Source organism: Leopardus geoffroyi, chromosome B1, assembly GCF_018350155.1.
Source record: "Leopardus geoffroyi isolate Oge1 chromosome B1, O.geoffroyi_Oge1_pat1.0, whole genome shotgun sequence".
Lineage (NCBI taxonomy): Eukaryota > Metazoa > Chordata > Mammalia > Carnivora > Felidae > Leopardus > Leopardus geoffroyi.
The window spans coordinates 69,106,403-69,128,322 of record NC_059327.1 but is presented as its reverse complement, the minus strand read 5'-3'; the positions used below and the strand labels follow the sequence as shown (position 1 = coordinate 69,128,322).

Here is a 21,920-nt window from a genome sequence, read left to right as displayed (position 1 = left end):
TAGTTCCATTATCTCTATGGTAAGGGATTCTCTAGTGTCTCCTATGCTTTTCTCAAGCCCAGCCATCATCTTTATAATTATTGTTTTAAATTTTAGTTCAGACATCTTACTTATATCTGTATTGATTAAATCCCTGGCCCTGGCTTCTTTCTTTTCTTTCTTTTGGGGTAAATTCCTCCATCTTTTCATGTTGTCAAGGTGGAAGAAAGAAAGAAAGAAGGAAAGGAAGGAAGGAAGGAAGGAAAGAAAGAAAGAAAGAGAAAGCTAGATCCTAGGTGTGTTTTGTTCTGCTTGTTAAAAGAAGCTAGATCCAAAATAATAATAATAATAATAATAATAATAATAATAATAATAAAATAATTTTAAAATAACAATAAAGATTAAAATTGCTTTTTCTGTTATCCCAAGGGGGGCTGAACAAAAGAAGCTAGATCCTATTTCCCCTAGAGGTGAGGCTTCGTAGCAGCCTATGATCAGTAGACTTGGTGCACGCAAGGGGTTTGTGCTGATCTTCTGGGGGTGGGACCTGCTGTACTTACCCTAGGCCGGCTTGCCCTAGTGGAAATGCACCTGCAGGGCACAGGGTAGCAAGGCTTGGTAAAAGGGGCTCCAGTCTCTGGTTGGTGGTGCTATTTTGCACACTGAAGTGGGTCAGTGCTATTGGGCAGGCTGAAAATGGCGTCACCCGCTCTCTTGTCCCTGGAGCAGGGAGTTTGCAGCCACCACTCTTCAGGAAGCCCTCATTGGAGAGGCCGGGTCATCTCTCCCAAATGTACTGAAGGCAGGAGAACTGCTTCTCCCCATGTGACCCAGGAGATCTTCAGCCCACACTGCCCACTCCCAGGTCTCCACCCTCCTCCCCCACTGGAGCACCACTAAGCCTACTAGACATGTCCCTGGCGATGGTGCAGACTTCTGAAACTTCAAACTCTGCACTCCACTATTTATAAAATCTTGTGGTATTCCGCGCCTCTCCCTGTCACAGTCAATGGCTTTAAGGGAGACTTTTTCTTGTGTAATTCCCTGCACACACTGTCACTCTCTCTCTCCTTCTCTCGCTCCTCTCCCTGTGATCAGGGCTCCCTCCCCATTGGAGTACCTGCAGCTCTTCTCTCCCCCAAATCAACTCTCTGCAGCTCCAAGATGTGGCGGTTTTTTTCACCTCTACTCTAAAAAGGGACAAGGCAAGCCTATGGTCTCACTACTCCTCCACTACCATACCTCCAAATATCCTGTTCAAATTTCTGAAGCCGTAACAACACAAATTTATAAAAGAACTTCAACTGGCTGGATCTGACCTACTGGGAAAATGAGCTTTGGTTAATAATGTAAAATAATGAGATTTCTTACTCATGGGGAAATAAGGTACTATTTTTGGAGGATAAAGACATACATAACGATCAGAAATGCTGCATAAATAAGTAATACACTGAAGAGACTTGCTGTTTTCACTCCCTAGAGTATTACAGACTTTTTTAAAGACCCTACACTGAAGGAATTAACACTTCTCTAGGTGGTAGCAGTTAACTCAAGAGTAAACACACTATCTAAACTGGTGAGCTTAAGCTATGATTATCTTTGATTTGGATGGCTATACATATGTGTTGTCTTCTTTTTTTATAATTTTTTAATGTTTATCTATTTTAGAGGCAGAGCACGAGTCGGGGAGGAACAGAGAGAGGGGGAGACACAGAATTTGAAACAGGCTCCAGGCTCTGAGCTGTCAGCACAGAGCCAGACACAGGGCTCAAACCCACAACCCATGAGATCAGGACCTGAGCCAAAATCTTTTATGTATTTATATATATGTATACATATGAATACGTGTGTGTATATGTATACATATATGTATATGTACGTATACATATATGTATATATATGTTCTATCTTCTTAAAACACCTGATTACCATATAAACTTTTTAAAAACCAAGATAAAAGTGTTCTGCCCACCGCCAGCCACTTCCCCCTTAAGCTGCTAGCAGTTCATATAGAGAGAGTGGCTTGAGAGTTTCCTACCAGCTGATATGTTGACAGAAAGCAGGAAAAAACTTGGTAGGACAGGAAATTTGCCACCAAAAGTAGTTTCTCAGTGAAAAATAGCTTGGGAGCTCTTTTAAAGTGCTGCATTTAAAGAAACCAAGTAACAAAAGTAACGATCTTCAAAGTAGTAATCCTTAATTACTCAAGTTTTTCAGGATTCACCAACCAGCAAATTCAGATGGAGGCGATATGCATTAGAATGCAGAGATCAGGCTTGGGTGACCTGGATTTAAAATCTGGCTCTGAAGAGGGTAACAATGGCTGTTGTCTTTTCTGTGACGTGGGAATAATAAAAATATCTGTGTCCACATGTCTTAAAAAGATTCAGTGTTGGGGCGCCTGGGTGGCGCAGTCGGTTAAGCGTCCGACTTCAGCCAGGTCACGATCTCGCGGTCCGTGAGTTCGAGCCCCGCGTCGGGCTCTGGGCTGATGGCTCAGAGCCTGGAGCCTGTTTCCGATTCTGTGTCTCCCTCTCTCTCTGCCCCTCCCCCGTTCATGCTCTGTCTCTCTCTGTCCCAAAAATAAATAAACGTTGAAAAAAAAAAAAATTAAAAAAAAAAAAAAAAAAAAAAAAGATTCAGTGAGATACTGTATCTAGGATGCTTAGCCCAGCACTGACACAAAATTGGCATTCAGTAAATGTGTATTAATTAATTAATTAATTAATTAATTAATTAACTTGTGTATCAGCCAGTTGTAGCTACCTTACAAACTTAATGACATAAGAAGTAATAATTTCTTTAGCTTGCAATTCTGTGGGTCAACAACTTGGGCTGGGCTCAGCTGAGACCAGCTCCACAGTTCTCAACCTAGTTGGGACTTTTTCATGTACCCTCCATTATCTGTGGATCAGCTTTGTCGTCATGTCTGGGACCTTGGCTGAGATAACCAGAGTGACTCAGCTCTGGCCCTCCAGTAGGCTAAGCTTTCTGCTAATGGTAGAGACATGGCACCCAGGGGTAACTGGAGGTGTAAAAGGACTCTTGAAGCCTATGCTCAAAAAATGACACACTTGCCCCACATCCTTGTTGAAGGGAGTCACAAGACCAGTCCAGTTTCAAGGGATGAAATTGACTTCTCTTGCTGAGAGGAGCTGCAAAGTCACACTGCAAGGGGGTTGGGCAGAGGGAGGGCAGCCACTGCAACCACTTTTGCAAATTCTACCCCAGTTGGTATTATCATTGCTTTTCCCACAAACGTTGATATTAACTCTCGGTGACTCAGAGATTGCTTTTCCCACAAATGTTGATATTAACTCTAGGTGACTCAGAGTCCCCACCTGTGTAACTTTAGGAAGTCCTGTCTGTTAAGCAATTTAAATATTTCTAGGAACAACCATGGTTTGTCTATTTACTTATTGAAACAGCAGCTCATATTTGAAGGAACACTATTTTTCCATATTCTTGTTTTTGTAGTTTTATGTTTAATAAATAGCTGTGTGTGTGTGTGTGTGTGTGTGCTATTGATTATGAGATAGTCAGGAGGTGGGTAAGCTTTCCCCTATTTCCTGAAAATGTAACTATAGTTTATTTGGGCAGGACCAAATAAACTATATTTTATTTGTATATTTGGACCTTAATTATGTTAATTATCCTGCTTAACTATCCTGTTGAATTTTAACAAAGAAAATATACATTAGAGAAAATATTAAGGCCTACATCTTTACTCTTAGAGTCTGAATTCTGATGACAAGCAGGGGCTTAACTCTTGTGAAAACAATACCATCGGAACAAAAATCAGGTTAGAGATCCATCATGGTTTCCTCTTTCTTCCACCTCTTTGCCTTTATCTCCCTCCCAATCCCTGCCCCCACCCCCCCCACCCCCGCTCTCTGTGTATCTGAGGGCCATTGTCTCTTTTTCTGTCTCATTTCCATGTGTCTCCCCACTTCCATTCTGCCTCCCTAACTGTCCTCATTCCTTTTTTCACTGTCTCTCAATTCCCTTTCTACTTCATGCTTGTCTTTTCCTCTATTCTTTTCTCTTTCAAACCAAGTCCTTCACAGTATTCGTAAATTAGACTTTAGTTATTATTCTGTTCATCCCATTAAGTTTACAAACTGCATTGTTAATATTTTAATATCATTACCTCCAAAGAAAAAACCCAAGCAGTTGCTTTTAATTTCTATGTAGCACTAAATAGATTCCTGCCCCCACCCCCCTTCTCTACCCTTGGACTGTGTATCTCAGAATAGTGGCTTGTATTTTACAGTCAAGAATAATGACTTTTCCTTACCCTCTTTGATTTCTTTTTAAATAGAAACAGAATTGTTGGAAGGTTCCTCAACCTGACATCAGAAAGTTCAGGCTCAAATCCTGGAAGTGTCTTTTTCTATCTGTTGATACTTGGACAAGTCATTTCTTTTGGCTCAGTCTCACTTTCCTTATTTGTGAAATTGGAATAATAAATTTGTTGTGAGAATTAAATTAATTGCATGTATAGAAATGCATACACACACACATAAAACAGGTACTCAATAAATCTGTGTGGATCAGATTATTGACCACTATACTCAGAGTTACTCTGGAGTTCACAACTTTTTCACTCTATCCCAGGAATAGTTTATATTTGATTGGACTTCAAACCAGGGAAATCCTGGTTTGTATGTATGTAGGGAAGAGTGAAGCAAGTTGAGTCAAAGTAGTATAAGCAATCTGTTCCAAAGGTTTTGCAAAATGGTTATCTTAGGGACCCCTGATGTGAGCAGGGAGTGGTGTGCACCACCAGCATTCATAAAAATAAAATAGGTCACAGATGAAATAAGTCAAGTTCAAGCTATAGGTGTACATGGCATATGAAAGTAAACAGCATTTTGTTTAATCAAAAATACTAATTATTAAAAATGCAGGCGACTTGAATAGCAATTAATATTAAAATATTTATTAGACAAAAATGATTCTGTTTATTAGACAAAAAAATATTCTGTTTAATGCTATTTAAAAATTTTTTTAATGTTCATTTATTTTTGAGAGAGAGAGCCAGAGGGGGAGGGGCAGAGAGAGAGAGAGACGGAGTCACAGAATCCAAAGCAGGCTCCAGGCTCTGAGCTGTCAGCACAGAGCCCGAGGCGGGGCTCGAACCCACGAGCTGTGAGATCATGACCTGAGCCGAAGTCAGACATTCAACTGACTGAGCCACCCAGGTGCCCCTGCTTAATGCTGTTTTAAACCTCCTTCATTCACCATTGTCAACATCAAAAAAATAAAAAACCCAAGTCCAGTTTTAGAAATATGGGCAAAATCATAATCTATTCTTATGAAAACATGTCTATGTAACAAATACTATCTTAAACTACTCCTGGACTTCTTATGTCAGAAAAAAAAGTACTCTCCTGAAATTTATCCAGGCCAGCAGATCTTCCACTGTAGTTCTGGACCAAAGCCATCAGCATTAGCCACGAAGCTACTAGGAAAGTAGGTTCTCAGTCCCCATCCCAACCCGACTGAATCAGAAACTCTGCCGGTAGCTCAGCAATGTTTCTGAAAGCTCTTCAAGTCACCCCGCACACTACATTTCGAGAACACTGACCTAGACCCAAGTGAGTGGAAAACAAGGAATGCAGGTGAGATAGTAGCAAGAGTAGAAATAAACTAGAGTCAAACTCTCAATATGGTATGCAGACTTACTAACTTGCTAACTCCATTATCAACTCTGGTCAAAACCTCAGCAATGGTAAGTTGACATGTTGCTGCGTCCATGCATGTACAGGTTGGAACATCCCAGGAAGGAAAACAGAATTTTATCATCACCTTTAGGGGCCAGACGACAAAAATTATGAAATGCAGTTATTTCCTCTTGCTTCTGATTACTGAATTTCCTTCACTGGATGTGAATTGTTTTCTTTCTTTTTTTTTTTTTTAATTTTAGAATATCTACATAATTTGTGCTCCCCTGGCTGTTCATTTTTTAAGACATTCATGTTTACATTCTGTTTAATGCTAATTAAAGTAGGTCAGAAATGGGGCGCCTGGGTGGCACAGTCGGTTAAGCATCCGACTTCAGCCGGGTCACAATCTCGCGGTCCGTGAGTTCAAGCCCCGCGTCAGGCTCTGGGCTGATGGCTCAGAGCCTGGAGCCTGCTTCCGATTCTGTGTCTCCTTCTCTCTCTGCCCCTCCCCACTTCATGCTCTCTCTCTGTCTCAAAAATAAATAAACGTTAAAAAAAAAAAATTTTTTTTAAATAAATTAGGTCAGAAAGTTGGTTCTTTTCAGAATATGTAAACTTCATGCATATTTGAATAAGTAGCATTAAGTATATTTACAATCACATAAAATATAGTATCTTAACATATGAATAAAAGAAAAATCCACAGGTAAAAATCACTTTTAGAGTGCTCATTTATAAGTTAATAATGTATTGCCAAATAAAAAATCTTTCTGTAATGGAAAGGAGACTTTTCCTTAATTAGAACTTTTAAAATACACCCTAAAAAATACCTCCAAGCTATTACCATTGACACCAGTAATAATTATTAAAGTGGAAAAGTAAGTCAAATCAAAATAGTAGCCATAAAATTTAGCAGAGTCACCCCCAAAATGAAACACCATTAAATAAATTAAACTGACTCCCCATATATTGAACTATAATATGAACTAAATATATTTAGGGAGAAAAATGTGACTTTTGTATTATCACAGGCATTTTAAACAAGCACTCCTATTTGCTTATTGAGTTCCCACTTTTCTTTACAAAAATAATTTCTCTATAATGGAATAGTTTACAAAAATAAAATATCTCAGTATAAAAAGTATAACACATCTACTCACTGAACATTTTTTTTTTTTAATTTTTTTTTTCAACGTTTATTTATTTTTGGGACAGAGAGAGACAGAACATGAACGGGGGAGGGTCAGAGAGAGAGGGAGACACAGAATCAGAAACAGGCTCCAGGCTCTGAGCCATCAGCCCAGAGCCCGACGCGGGGCTCGAACTCACGGACCGCGAGATCGTGACCTGGCTGAAGTCGGATGCTTAACCGACTGCGCCACCCAGGCGCCCCTCACTGAACATTTTTCAGTGACACAAGGCAAGCAAAAGCAATAGATTTGAAGTTTTCCATTGAATTCATAAGAATCCCTTTCTTTCTAAAATATTTGGGCAATACAGAATTTATAGACATACATATATCAAAATTGGTTACACCATTTTTATAATAACTTTGATCCTTACTGATAAACTTCAATATGAAATGTATAATTTTTCCCCTGAAAAATTTGATACAATTCCCATACAATTTCCATACATGTTTGCTGTGTATCCTAACCCACTTTTCATCTCTACTCAGAACTATCTATGCAATCAAACAGACTAGAGACCCAAAAGAGTCTCAAAGAGTCCTTAGAGTAGTACTTGGTATCACAATGGCAAACCAAAAGAAAAGGGACCTTTTGCTTTTTCACCTAAAACTCTGAGATACCTGGATGAATATATCTGGGTAAATACCAAAGGAATCAGATTACAAAAATGTTAGGACCCTCATTCAGAAATCACTTATGTCCATTTTAAACTGAGTGTAACTCAGTAGTAAACATGAAATATTAAAGTAGTGTCAAATTTGCAGATACTATGGCATTTATTCGCTACCTCTAGATTTTTATTTAAAAGGAACTCCGCATTTCCAGATTAGAATTTGTTAGCATTTCCTCTGTGTTATAAATGGATGGTTGTACAGAGAGGGCTCCCCTTCGAAGTTACACCAACCCAACTTCATCCCCCGTTGGAGCCAAGTTGAGTTACTCTATCATGAAGACCTGAGTTCTGATGCCGTCCCTCTGTAGACTCTTTCTCTGAACACTCCTCACTTTAGCAGAGGAAAAGGATGTCTACAGGAAAAAAGATGAAGACTTTTGTTATTCCGTTTCCATGTTAGTTTTTCTATAATCCACAGGGGAAATAGAAATCTCTTCTAATACATTTTGGATAGTGTAGTAGGTTAGTATCTGCTAAAAAGGTATGTCCACCTCAAACCTCAGAATGTGACCTTATTTGGAAATAATGTCTTTGCAGATGTAATGAAGTAAAGAGTTTCTGGTTTCCCCCAGATTCTGCTGTCTAGGGAAATGGGAGGACAAGAAGACTCTTCTACTCTCCCTCTCTGGTCCAACTGTCTTGTGCAGACTGGGAATAGCAAACCTCGTTCTTCTGTTCTGTTTTTCCAAATTTCAGTGCTCAAGTATAGGCCTTTGAAAATCAAATACTAAGAATTTGATTCCTTTTGTTATCTGCAAGCTTCTGTGTCATCCTTTCTCCAAAACAACAAAAGCGGAAAACTTTAGCTGCCTGCTCTAGGAAAAAGGACAGAGAATGAGAAAACTTCAAGGGAAGAAAAACTTTGTTAATATCCCAAAATATTTTTCTGCACTTACTAATCTATAAGAATTAGATAAACAGTATTTATTTATGAGTGTGATGGTGATGATATGTATTTTTAAATATAATTTTTAAATTTTTAAGTGGGCCTGCATTTAAAACTCTGGAATACCAAATATTCTTTCATTTCCTAAATACAGTTTTTTATACAACGGTCAGAATGATGGGAAAGGCAGGCAGTTTGATGTAGAACTTAGCTCTTCGCATTTTAGAATATTCCATTAAAGTTAGTGGTCTGCCTTTTTCAAGGTTAAAAACACAAGAGGAAAAGTGACATGGGTCATAAATATGTATTAATACACAACCATGCATTGTCTGTTCAAAAATATGTGGTTTTCTATTTCTTATTCTCAAAATAGCACTGGAAATACCTAAGGAACTGAAACTTTCACTTTTCTCTACACTCAAACCTCATTTTATTTTATTTTTTAAGTTTTTATTTAAATTCCAGTTAGTTATCATACAGTGTAATATTAGTTTCAGGTGTAGAATTTAGTGATTCAGCACTTACATACAATACCTGGTGCTCATCACAAGAGTGTTCCTTAATCCCCATCACCTATTTAACCCATCCCCCACTTACCTCCCCTCTGGTAACCATCAGTTTGCTCTCTACATTTAAGAGTCTGTTTCTTGGTTTGCTTCTCTCTCTTGTTTCCCTTTGCTGGACAAACCTCATTTTAACCTCAAGCTTGTTTATCAAACAATGCTTAAACAATGTTTGGGTTAACTTCACAAAGACTTTCATCCCAGAACACTTCCTACTTGATAGGCCACAAAAGGTAGTTTCTTCAGTGGCCTTAATTTTCTTTAAATATGCCCAGGATAATGTCACACCCTTTAATTTCTTCAGAGCTGCCTCCAAAGGCATTAGGAGCCTACAAAGAGGCTAATACTTTCTGTCCAGCAAACTACTATTGTCATTCAAATTCAAGGAGATCCCACACAGTTAGTTGGATGAATTGTTCTGCCTAACCAGTCAGCATCCAAAGGTTTATTCTAATGGCCCAGGGCACCTTTACTCTGGGGATCATTCCTTTCTGAGAAAAAGATACTCCCAAGAATGGGTGCTGAGGTGAGTAAATGTCTCAGAATCAGGAATGCTCCACTTTACATAAACCCAAACTTTATAAATTATCTGTTCATTCATTAGTCAATAAACATGCATACTTTGTAACCCATAAGATTTATGCCTTCATTTTAATAATTAAAAAAAAAAAAAAAAGGAGACCATTTGACACAGCATTATTACATCTTCCTTTGTTTTGGCCTCCTCTCTGTCAGAGACACAAGTCCCTTAACCTTGGATTATTCCAAACCCAAACATCAGGGGTGCCCAGGAGTGGCTGCTGAAAATTGATGGGAACTTTTGGGAATCCTGCTCTGAGAACTAGAGGCAGCAGCCTCCCCTGAGGGCTGGCGAGAGGTGCTGCAGTTCTGAGCTCCACCCCCAGAAATGCTGATCTCCTAGGTAGTTTTGGAGCCCAGAAATCTGCATTTTTAACAAACATGGCAGATGAACATACTTGTTAACGTTTTGAAATGATTCACTTCCCAATGCACAGACAATATTATTACCCTGTTTAGAACACCTAGAAAGTGGTTAATTAGTGTAGAGCAGTGGTTTTCAAAGGCATCAGATCAGGCTTGTAAAAACCTAGATTGCTCCTCTCTCCTCCCCCCATCTACAGTTTCTGATTCAATGTCTCTGGAGTAAGACTCAAGAATTTGCTTTTGTTTGAAGTCCCCAAGTGATGCTAATGCTGCTAGTCCTGGATCTACACTTTGAAAACCAAGTGATCTAGACAGACTCTTTCTTGTGCAAATGAGAAAACAAACACTTTCCAAAATGTATGGCATCTTATAGCAAGAATTAAACAAAATTAAAAATACCTCTTTTTAAAAAAATTTTTTAACGTTTATCTTACTTATTTTGAGAAAGAAATAGAGCAAGCAGGGGAGAGGCAGAGATAGAGGGAAAGAGAAAATCCCAAGCAGGCTCGGTGCAGTCAGGACAGAGCCCCACAGGGGCTCGAACTCATAAACTATGAGATCATGACCTGAGCTGAAATCAAAAGTCAGACACTTAACCGACTGAGCCACACAGATGCCCCTAAAGATATTTCTTTAATGCCTGTGTTCTCTTTCATCATATTAGCATGCATTATTAATCCTAGTGAAGATATAGGATGCAGCATTTCCAAATGTATTTCACCACAGAGCTCTCTCCTCAAGGAGGATCCTGGGAAACTATTTAAGGAAAGCCCAATATAGCACCATAACAAATTAGTGCATTTTAAGAAACTTGGACCTTTCCCATTCCCATCCAGACCTCATCCCTCGAACCACCCCCACCCCTATATTTCTGCCCGAGTGCCAGAAGAATCTGAGAGCATGGGAGGGGCAGGTACATTGTCCAGAATACAAATCATTGTGTAATCCACTTTTCCATAAAACTAAAATTATAACGGGTACCTGGGAGGCTTGGTCGGTGGAGCGCGTGACTCTTAATCTCAGTGTTGTAAATTCAAGCCCTACATTTGGGTGTAGAGATTACTTAAAAATAAAATCTTTAAAAAAACTAAATTATAACAAATACTTGATGCAAGTGAAATGATGTTTTAGTATTTCATATACTTCATATACTTTAGAGGAGCTAGTAAGAGCCATATTTTAAATATATTTAAAGTAGCTTTGTAGTCAATGAAGTATATAAAAAATGCATAGGTTTATAAGATTATTTCCTACTATACTGCCATAAGGAGATAAAATGCATATACAAATAAGTAGAGTATGAAGCAGATTACAATAAGCATAATAAGAAAGATATAAGCAATTTAAGTAAATTATAAGTAATTATATAAATAAATATATATACATATGTAAATTAAGGACCACTTGCAATCTTATTGGAGTGTTTGAGCTACTCATTATTAACAATCAACAACTTTGCTAAAGAAAAGAAGTATGCCTCTTCTGATGGACAAGATTTTTGTGTGACTAAATTAGCTGTGCTCTACTGCAGTGGGAGAAGGGCTCCAGCTAACTAGGGTGAATTTCATAACACAGTTCTCCCAAAACTTGTTCTAAGACTCACATGGGACACCAGTGGAAACTATGGATTCCGAGACCCCATACTAACCAAACAAATCAGAATCTACAGTAAAAGATCCTGGAAAACTGTGTTTTTGATAAGTGCTCCAGTTCCCAAATTTTATTGTAGAATAAGAGAGACTGGGTTTTCTCTGAGGTGTCTTTGAGGTTAGAGCCTCATTCATTCATTTATTCATTCACTCACTCAGTTAGCAAGTATGTACTGAGCTCATGTGGCATGCACCACCAAATTTTTCTTCATCTGTGTCATTAATTTTTATTTACATTGTTAAATAACAAATATTCAACTGAATAAACTGATCAAATTGGCTTTATGTAAGGATTCATGAATCAAGCAGCATCCACTATAGCAGGTAGAAAGAAGTTCTGTTGAGCTGCAGAAAAGAAAAAGTTTCTAAAGACAGAGGAGGAAAAAAAAAAGGAAATAATTAACCAAGAATGCATTGTTTTAGGCAAGGTTGCCCTACTAAGAGAAACAGAGGGGGTTTATCAGTGGATTATCTCCTAGTGCTGACCAGGAAATTTCAAATTGACTGGTTAAAGGTCACATTCCTGGGGAGTTAAGACTACAATTAGGTTAGGTATTAAGTCTTGCTCTGCTGATCTGGGGATTAGCACAAGTGACATTATTTGGAGTCTGCTGTCTCCTTTTTAACAATAGTATCATTCCATCATTTTTTAGCTAGAAAAAAATTCTTTTTCAATAAACATTTATATTGTTAATCAACACTATTATTCACTCAGCAATACATAAGGAAATGATACGCCCTAACACAATGGTCTTCTAGTAAAGTGCTCATTATATGACCTTATGATGCACACAAAAAAACCAGACAACCAAACTTTAGTGGGATCATTACCAAAGTATGAAAAACCATTCTCTTACTGCCCCAAACATCCTTAAGAATGAAGGATTTAAAATATAGAAGCACAGGGGCGCCTGGGTGGCGCAGTCGGTTAAGCGTCCGACTTCAGCCAGGTCACGATCTCGCGGTCCGTGAGTTCGAGCCCCGCGTCGGGCTCTGGGCTGATGGCTCGGAGCCTGGAGCCTGTTTCCGATTCTGTGTCTCCCTCTCTCTCTGCACCTCCCCCATTCATGCTCTGTCTCTCTCTGTCCCAAAAATAAATAAACGTTGAAAAAAAAAAAATAAAAAATAAAAAATAAATAAATAAATAAATAAATAAATAAATAAATAAATAAAATATAGAAGCACATATTCCAAAAGCTGTTTTCTTAAAAATGCTAACTTTCCAACTTTGCAATTTTGGCTATAATTCCTATGTTCTATATTCCTGCCTTCTGGTGGGGGGAAGTAATGAGTGGGAAGAAGCAAATGCTTTGGGAAGGCAGAAAGAAAGGTAAAAACTAATTCCTAAAAAGCTTGTGTGTTTGAAGATGTTGCTGTTTAAAAAGAGATCGTCCCAAAAAAGATATGCTCTATCTAGGGAAGTATAAGCAGGTTTGTCTTGCTTCTTTCTGCATTCTAAAAGTACCCACATCTATACTAATATCACATCTCTTTCCTTTTTTTTTTTTTTTTGACTCTGTGTGTGTGTGTGTGTGTGTGTGTGTGTGTGTGTGAGTATGTTGTGTTGAGGTACAATAAGGTAGAAAAGGAGAAAAAAGGAGTAGGATTAAGAAAATGAAAAGAGAAGCAGCATAAATAACTACACATGTCAATTTGTTGGACTAAATCATTTCAACCAAGGCCACAGAGTGAACCTCTTAAAATAGAGAGCAATGGTGAGGGACAAAGTATTAGCACAGGGTGCCGAGCCCATGATTTTAAGCACTGAACTATCAGTTAATGGTAAAAAAATGCTGCAAATTGAAATAGTTCAGTTGTAAAAATTCAGTTCCATACAGGGCCTGCTAAAGAACCAGAGTGAAAGAAAATCAACATCTACTGGCACTCACCCCATCCCTGATCTCATAAATTTCCCAGCAGCAGTGAAACACTAACCATAGAAACAGCCCTGTGTTTCTGGAATGCTGTCACCTCACCTCATTTCCATTGCTGTTTTCTGAGGTCTGGGCGGATGTGTCAGGAACATGAACATGAACATGAACGTGGGGCAGGGGGTGTCCTCCTCCTCCTCCTACAAAGCCAACAAGGCGTTGGCAGCCTGAAAGGAGAAATTCTTCAGACCTTTGCAAACCACTTCTGCCTTTGCTCTCTAGATACACAACAAGCTTGTTTATAAAAATAATCAGTGCCTCAACATATCCAGAGCCAAATGACTTATCTTACATGTCTTATTTATAACATGTAAATGTATAAAAAATCATAGCATAAATCTATAAAAAAATTTATTTTTTAAATTAATGTTTTAGTAATACTTTAATGATTTACAATGTTTTCATTGATTCCATAAGTAGCAATAGTGATGAGCTTAAATTCCAGGTAATAACTACTTCTGATTGTTATTTAAATGAATTTTTGGGGATGCCTGGGTAGCTCAGTTGGTTAAGCATCTGACTCCAGCTCAGGTCACCATCTCATGGTTAGTAAGTTCGAGCCCCGCATTGGGCTCTGTGCTGTAAGCTCAGAGCCTGGAGACTGCTTCGGATTCTGTCCCTCCCTCTCTTTCTGCCCTACCCCTTCTCACACTGTGTCTCTCAAAAATAAGTAAATGTTAAAAAAAAATTAATAAATGAATTTTTGTATAATTCACACAATTCTGATATAAGAGCCTCAATAATGGAAATGAAATAGACAACAGAAAAATAAGCAATAAATAGTATTGGTTAAATATTTAAAGCCAATGTCACACAAAAGCTGAAATTCTGTAGGTAGACTATGTATTGATAAATCATCTATTTGGCCTAGGAAAGAAAAATTTTTAATTATTTTATTATTTTAACTCTTTAGTAAATTTTGATAATCTGATTCACTTAAACATCTTAGAAGCAGTTTTTCCATCTGTAAACGAAGTGACAATAGTGACCAAATAGAATTATGAGGATAAAATAAAGTACCTAGTACAATGTAGTAGGTATTTGCTAAACATAAGTTCTCTCAGAGCTAAGTGCTAATATTCAATTTCTCTGTTAAAATGGGAGAATTAAAATCTCTCACAGAATCCTCCTTTCTTATATCTAAAGATATGAACCAAGTTTTTTAAAGCAAAACCTTGCCAAAAAATCAACAAACACAGCCAAACCAGGAAAGGGGAAAGCCAATGCCGTAAACCAAAACCGGAAAGCCAAGGAAACAAATAGGTAATTCTGAGCCCAGAAGAATAGATCATTTTGTAAGGCTGTTAAACCTATCCCTAGAACCCATACTGGAGATGCAGAAAAATGTTGGAAAATGTCATCATTTCTGTAGTGAGACCACAAAATTAAACTACACCGAAGCTCATAGTTTCAGAAAAAATGCACTGCTTTGTTCTCACTCATGAGATTCTACCTGGGCTCCCCAAATGCTATAAATGTCCAACCACACTTAAACCATATTTTAATCCAATAATTCAAAAGGTCTCTGTATCTATCAGGGTTTAATGGAAAAACCAGAACCCATTCTAGGTATGTTAAACAGAATTTAGATACAAAATTCCCAGTAAGGCTGGGAGAGTGGGCATCAGCAAGGCTCCCATTGATGCCATTGAATCCAAGAACACATCAACATAGCTGCAATCCAAAGACTGAGACAGTGACTACCCCAATCACTGCTGATCCTGCTGTCCCTACCACTAACACAACTGCCTCTTCACACCCACAGAGCTGGTAATACTCAAATTGTCATGCTGCTGCCATAAGTGCCTCTTAACACAGTGTCTCTGTTTTAGACATAGCAGCAGGAAAATGATCTCTACCTTTCTTCTATCAACCAAAATATGTGTGAGTGCACATGATCCTGGCTGTAAAGATGTGAAATGTTGTGAGCTTTGCAGTCTCTACTTTCCAGGAACACACCAATGAAGGGGGAGTTGAACAGAGGTTGAGCAAGCCAATCTACAGTATCCACCATAAGTCCATTTCAGCTCTACAATACATGGGCCATGTCCCTCATAATCCACCCCTTTGGTGACTCAATGCCCATAAGTGTTTGCCTCTTGACTTTATTTAGTCTAAGGCAACAATGAGTCTTGATTCCCGTCAACAATCTGGCAAACTACTGCTTGAGCCAGCACACTGAATCCAGAAACCTGTATTAATTAGCTGTGCTCAAAGTTATAGTCCCTCCTCCTAGTATAGTATACTTAGATATTGTTCCCAAACAATTCCCTTGAGTTTCTGCTTATTTAAAATAGCAAAATCTTTTGGTATGTAGATCTTCTTTTTCTGAGTTCAACTTGTGCTTGGCTTCTTGGGTGTGTTAGGATCTGACTCTAGTTATAATAGTCTCAGAAGCAGAAAAGAATACTCAAAATGTGGGGCCTGAAGAGACCTCAAAAGTTATTTACCTCAAGTAAAGTAACTAGCACGTCTCCAACAGACTACAACCAACCTTATGGGACAGGGAAGGGAGATGTTTTTGCTGACAGGAAAGGTTCCATGGGATGGGGATTCAAAGTATTTAAATTCAACTCAACGTACTCAAATGTCCCATTATAATTGGCAGGGTTTCTCTCCTTCCAAATCAGTGTCCTAATGTTCACTTAAAAGAGATAGCAAAACATGAATTCAGCTTATGCTGTAACCTTTGTAATCCACTGGATCAGAGTCTATCAGATTTGAGGTTACATCAATCCTGAGATCACAAGAGATAAAAGATTATCTTAGAGTGATCATGGAAGCTCAGTAGTTCTCTGAACTTTTTCATACTGATAAGATTGAACCTAAACCCTGGGCTTATCATTTTCTAGCTTTAATCTCCCCAGGACATCTCCATAGCTATCTTATTCCACAACTCTAGAAATTTCTCATTTTCATTCTAATGATTTACCATAGCAACTACTGTGCCAGTGTGTAGCCTTCTAAGAGGCACATCATAAGGAAGCCATAAGCGATCATTGAAGTCACTTCTTTGTCACAGTGTGACATAAACTTTGAGAGTCCCATTTTCTAATAGTAACAGTATTGCCATTATCTTCAACACCAACCAGTTCAAATCATCAATCTAATGTTTCCATCCTTGAGAGCATTATCTGCAATCCCTTCTAGAAGGAAGAAACAGAAACCACTCTCGTTTGGGGGGTGCTTAAGAAAAAGCAGATTTCATGCTAGGAAGAAGGTGTTTATAGAATCGCTGTTAAGGCTATAGAAGCAAGAATCAGGAGTGGAGAACAAATCACCATAATTGCAAGCCCAAGATCAAGAAGTACTAGTGACATTCTGTCACTGTCACTAGTACTGCTAATAATCTCTTTACTTGTGAAACTGAACCCTGAGACCGGTTGCAGTAGCTGCCCCAACTCCCACTATATACCCACAAGACTGGTATCTATAAACTTCTGATCTCACATGTGTGCATTCAAATGGAAGAACTTATCTGTAACAAGAACCCTAGTTGCTAAAGGTATGGAAAACATAGATTTGAGCTACCAACTTCTAAAGAACAAGAAAGCATTCTAAACCCAGTATAGAACAAAGGAGGAACAAGCTGCACAAAATCTACCACAGACTCAATAGCTTGTAGTCTCTATTTGGCTGTATAACCCCAGTCTTTCCAATTTCCTCCCATTCTTCCTGTTTCTCTAAGATACCATCCTCATGGTGTCAGAGGCTGGGGAGGCACCTTGAACTGATACCTGGGTATTCAGTGGATGGTATTTTCTGTTTCTAGGATGTTGTTCCTGGCCACCTAGTTACTGGTACCCATCTGGGGTCTCATGTTGAAGAGTGTGGTTGGTAAACTTGAGGGCCATCACTTATCTCCCTCTGAACTGAGATCTCATTATATTATTTTGCTACTTCTATTTTGAAATCTTCTGTAATAGACAAGTTTTAAAACTAAAGAGGCATGCTAAAGGAAGAATATTTTAAATACAATGTTTAAATAAACTTGTATTCAATTTTTCACTTTTAGTGGGATTTCTAAAAGCAAGACTAATTTTACAAGTATAAATAGCATTTATGCTAGACTTAATACTAATTTATAAAAACAGGAAAATTTTGGGGTGGCTGGGTGGCTCAGTCAGTTAAGCCTCCGACTCTTGGCTTCAGCTCAAGTCATGATCTCATGGTTTGTGAGTTTGGACCCTGCATCAGGCTCCATGCTGACAGTGCAGAGCCTGCCTGGGATTCTCTGTCTCCCTCTCTCTCTGCCCCTCTTCTGCTCTGTCTCTCAAAATAAATAAACTTTAAAAATTTTTTAAAAAAACAAGAAAATTTTATAGGTTTTGTCATCTTCTCATATGTTTATGCATCCTTAAAGAGTCTTGGCAACATTCTGAAAAAATTTTAAAACCTCTGGAAAGAATCTCTGGAAGGCTTGTACCATCTGCAAAGATGTCCAGAGAAGTTGCTCCTACACCCCCATGCAAAGTCCATTCTATCACATGATTGGCTTCCTTGTCTCTTATGTTTAGTATTAACTAAAAGGTCATAAGGAATTTTGTATGGTAAAATTATTTCTTTGGTTTTCTCCCCAAAGAAGGACTTTTATAATTTTTATGTTTTTTAATTTTGTTTATTGTTTATTTATTTTTGAGAGATAGAGACAGAACATGAGCAGGGAAGGGGCAGAGAGAGAGGGAGGCACAGAATCTGAAGCAGGCTCCAGGCTCTGAGCTGTCAGCACAGAGCAGGACACGGGGCTCTGAACTCATGAACCATGAGATCATGACCTGGGCCAAAGTCAGACGCTTTACCAACTGAGCCACCCAGGCGCCCCAATTTTTATGGTTTTTTAAATGATACAAGAGCTTAATATCAAAATCAGAAAATATATATGAGAAAATATGTAAGCACTCAGAAGATAATTCCTGTTAAAACCATCCATGACACCATGGTGCCCTTTAAAAGAACGAACGAACGAACGAACGAAAGAAAGACAAAAAGAAAGAGAAAGAAAAAAGTAAGCAACGTGATCATGCTGGTCAGGTTCTTTTTTTCTTTAATAGTCATGATCATCTATCCATGTTAATACATCTCCAATATCAGTTTAAATGATAGAAGAGAGAATCATAATTAATATGCTAGGAACAGTATGCTGTGTTTCAGTACTTAAGAAAGCACTGTTTCTTAAAATGTGGTTCAAACACTACTTGCCAAAGAATCACCTACAGTGCCCATAGTGGAGATGTAGGGACCCATCTCAGACATGTGAAATCAGGACCTCTAGGTGGGGGCCCAGAAATTTCCATTTCTCAACAAGCTCCCAGATGATGCTTGTTTCTCTTGTGACAATCACCTGTTTATTTTAAAGAGAGGACCTATTTTTCCCAACACACCAGAGTATTTCTGTTTTCTTGAATTTTCTGCTTTCTGATTTTTATTTTAGGAGACAACAGTGGATGGCCTATACAGTTTGACAAATACTTTGCCAGTTACTACAAAATGACTTCCTTGTATCACTTTGAGACACGAATATCTGAATGCCGTAAGTAATCAGAGGGATTGAGTCTCCTTTTCAATGAGTTCATAATAAGATATCATGTTTTTAAAAGTTGGATCCAACATATTTTTTAAAAGGTTAATTATAGTTTTATAACTGCAAACTCTATCAGACATGTAGCCTTAATTTGAGAATTCTATTCAAAAGTGACTCAGGGATCCCAAGTAAAAAAAAACAATACATTATGCCAGATACTGTTATGAACAAAATTAATGTCTGTCAGTCAGGGTTGCTATTATATGTCCCTTTTTCACAATCACTATAGACTCTGATACAAAGGGAACTGTAGAAACAGAAGGGCAGTGAAGCTGTTTGGATTTTAATGTTTGCAAGTGAAAAAGCTTCTGGGGTCTAAACTACTTTAGAAATACAAAAAAGTCTCATTAATACAAGAGCTATTAATGCAAGAGCTATAACCTGCTATGTTTAGTCGCATACTGAAAACTTCCAACACACAGGAGGGGCTGTGGGAGGGTATGACCTTAGGACGGACTCTGCAATATTTTAGAACATGAAGATCTTGTCAATTTTTCCTTTTAAATAATTTGTGTTTATTCTGATAAATTATGCAAATGTAAATTTGTGCCAGGGAGTTACAATTTGATCTTAGCTCTGCAAAACCTTGGTTAAATAGTCGGGGGTGGGAGTGGAGAGAATCCTTTACTACATTATTTCCTTTATGTTCTATTACAAGCTGTAAAGTATAGTTTTTTTCTTAAGGTTTAATATTTTTTTTGTCTTCAGCATTCAGATGAGAATAATAAAAAACTACTACTAACAGTCCCCAATTTAAGGACCATACTTCTATCCTGCCAATCCACAGATTACAAGCAATCTGTCTCAGTCTAACATTTTCTCCTTGTACAGAAACCAAATTACTCGATCGTTGAAAAGCTAAAACTTTTTGAGAATGAAAAAGGTAACAGGTATAATTTAACTAATAGAATAAAAACAAAAAACAAACAAAAAAAACTAATGAATTATGCCATGTTATCTCAAAACATGGGTTTTATTTTTTTGTTTTATTGTATAGCCTTTCCTGAGTCTATAGACTCAGAGGCTACCAGCACTAACTTGCTGGTGCATTACTTATCTTTTTTATTTTAACATAGTTGAAATATCCTGTATAAACCATTTGTATCATATTTTCACTTAACATTTTGACATAATCAGGTATCCATGCTATTATAAGCTCTTTTTGAATATACTATATATTTTTAAGTGTCATAATTTGCTTACTCATTCTTTGATTGTTGGATATTTTGGTGTTATTTTTTTTTCATTTTTCCCTATTACAGGTAACCCTGTAATCAACGTATATGAATTATTTTAACTCTGTCAATATAAACAGAAAAAACACCCTGGAAGTAATGCTAATTTCACTCCCTCCATTTTAACCCTTCCTAGTCTCACTCTCAGAACCTTCATCTTCTTTCCCAACCCACACCCTTCCTTCCCCACAACACTCACGTTAGACATGGCTGTAATTTGGAGACAGAATCCATTTTCAGAGATCCATAGCCAAAATGGTTATTTACAACCATAAAACTGTTTAAAAGTTCTTGGCGGAGACTGTTTACAAAAAACACAAAACCTAAGTTATGATTTTGATCTCTTGTAATCCTATAAAATAGTCTGCAGAGTTATTTGGGAGGAGAGGTAGAACACCTGTCATCCCATAGCTGAGCAAAGGGAAGTTTAGTAGGTCAAAGTCATCTACCACCTTTGTCATGGAAATCTCTAGTTGCATTAAGACACTTTTCTACTCTCTGGAGGCTTTACAGTAAAGGTCAAAAACTGGAAGCCTACAAGCAGAAAATTCTCATAGAAGGTTTTCTTTGTTCTGTGATGTTTTAAAGTATTTTAAGTTGGCTATTATCATTTTTTAAAATAGGTACATAAGTACCTATGTACGACATTGTATTTCTGGCTTCTTTGAGAAAGTTGGTTGACTTGGCTACACATGTTCTTATCCTAATATGGCAACAGTTAGGAGAAGCTGTTCCACTGGGACATCTGGACAATGCCTATACCTATTTTGCCAGTCCCCTGGACATAAGAGTCTGTTACCTCTACCATACAGGTTAGGGTTTCAAAGTAAACGTAGAGGGAAAACGCTCCTCATTGTTCTCATTAATCAACCATTCCTATTGTACTATTGAGCTATACGAACACATCATTGAAAGTCTAACAGACATTAGAACTATGAGGTCACATCTTTAAGACCGTCACTACAGCCCCACAAGATGGCCAAAGGGATACATTCAACTCTTCCTCTTCCCAATGGCAGCAGTGAGAATAGAATGGCTGGATATGCATTAAAAAAGTTCACTCCCAGGGGGCCTGGGTGGCTCAGTCGGCTCAATGTCTAACTTTGGCTCAGGTCATGATTTCACAGCTCAGGTCATGATCTCAACGTTGGTGGGTTCAAACCCCACATCAGGCTTGGTGATGTCAGCATGCAGCCCACTTTGGGTCCTCTGTTCCCTTCTCTCTCTGCCCCTCCTCCACTTGTGCGCTCTCTCTCTCAAAAATAAATAAAACATTTTATGGGGCGCCTGGGTGGCGCAGTCGGTTAAGCGTCCGACTTCAGCCAGGTCACGATCTCGCGGTCCGGGAGTTCGAGCCCCGCGTCAGGCTCTGGGCTGATGGCTCGGAGCCTGGAGCCTGTTTCCGATTCTGTGTCTCCCTCTCTCTCTGCCCCTCCCCCGTTCATGCTCTGTCTCTCTCTGTCCCAAAAATAAATAAACGTTGAAAAAAAAATTTTTAAATAAATAAATAAATAAATAAATAAATTTTTTTTAAAAGTTCACTCCCATAAATGACATTTTTGACATCCTTACATCCCTATGTAATCCAATCCAAAAGAAGATCATAAAAAAATCCTTTA

At 38.2% G+C, this 21,920-nt stretch overlaps 1 protein-coding gene and 1 long non-coding RNA gene across 14 annotated transcripts in view; one reads left to right on the top strand and one right to left on the bottom strand.

Moving 5' to 3' along the window:
• RXFP1 (relaxin family peptide receptor 1) overlaps nucleotides 1-21,920 on the top strand; it is a 121,976-nt gene that overhangs the window by 40,621 nt on the left and 59,435 nt on the right. For 12 of the 13 annotated variants that reach the window (XM_045464464.1, XM_045464535.1, XM_045464527.1 and 9 more), the window contains exon 3: nucleotides 18,917-19,015. In XM_045464464.1, coding sequence (XP_045320420.1) covers nucleotides 18,917-19,015 — 99 coding nt within the window. Of the gene's footprint in view, nucleotides 1-18,915; nucleotides 19,016-21,920 lie in introns of those variants that run through there. The other variant, XM_045464555.1, reaches the window with a different exon arrangement.
• On the bottom strand, nucleotides 7,622-14,001 carry LOC123590919. Its single transcript, XR_006709033.1, has 2 exons — nucleotides 13,531-14,001; nucleotides 7,622-7,864 (listed from the first exon to the last, which is right to left on the bottom strand). It is a non-coding gene; the product is annotated as an uncharacterized LOC123590919 (long non-coding RNA).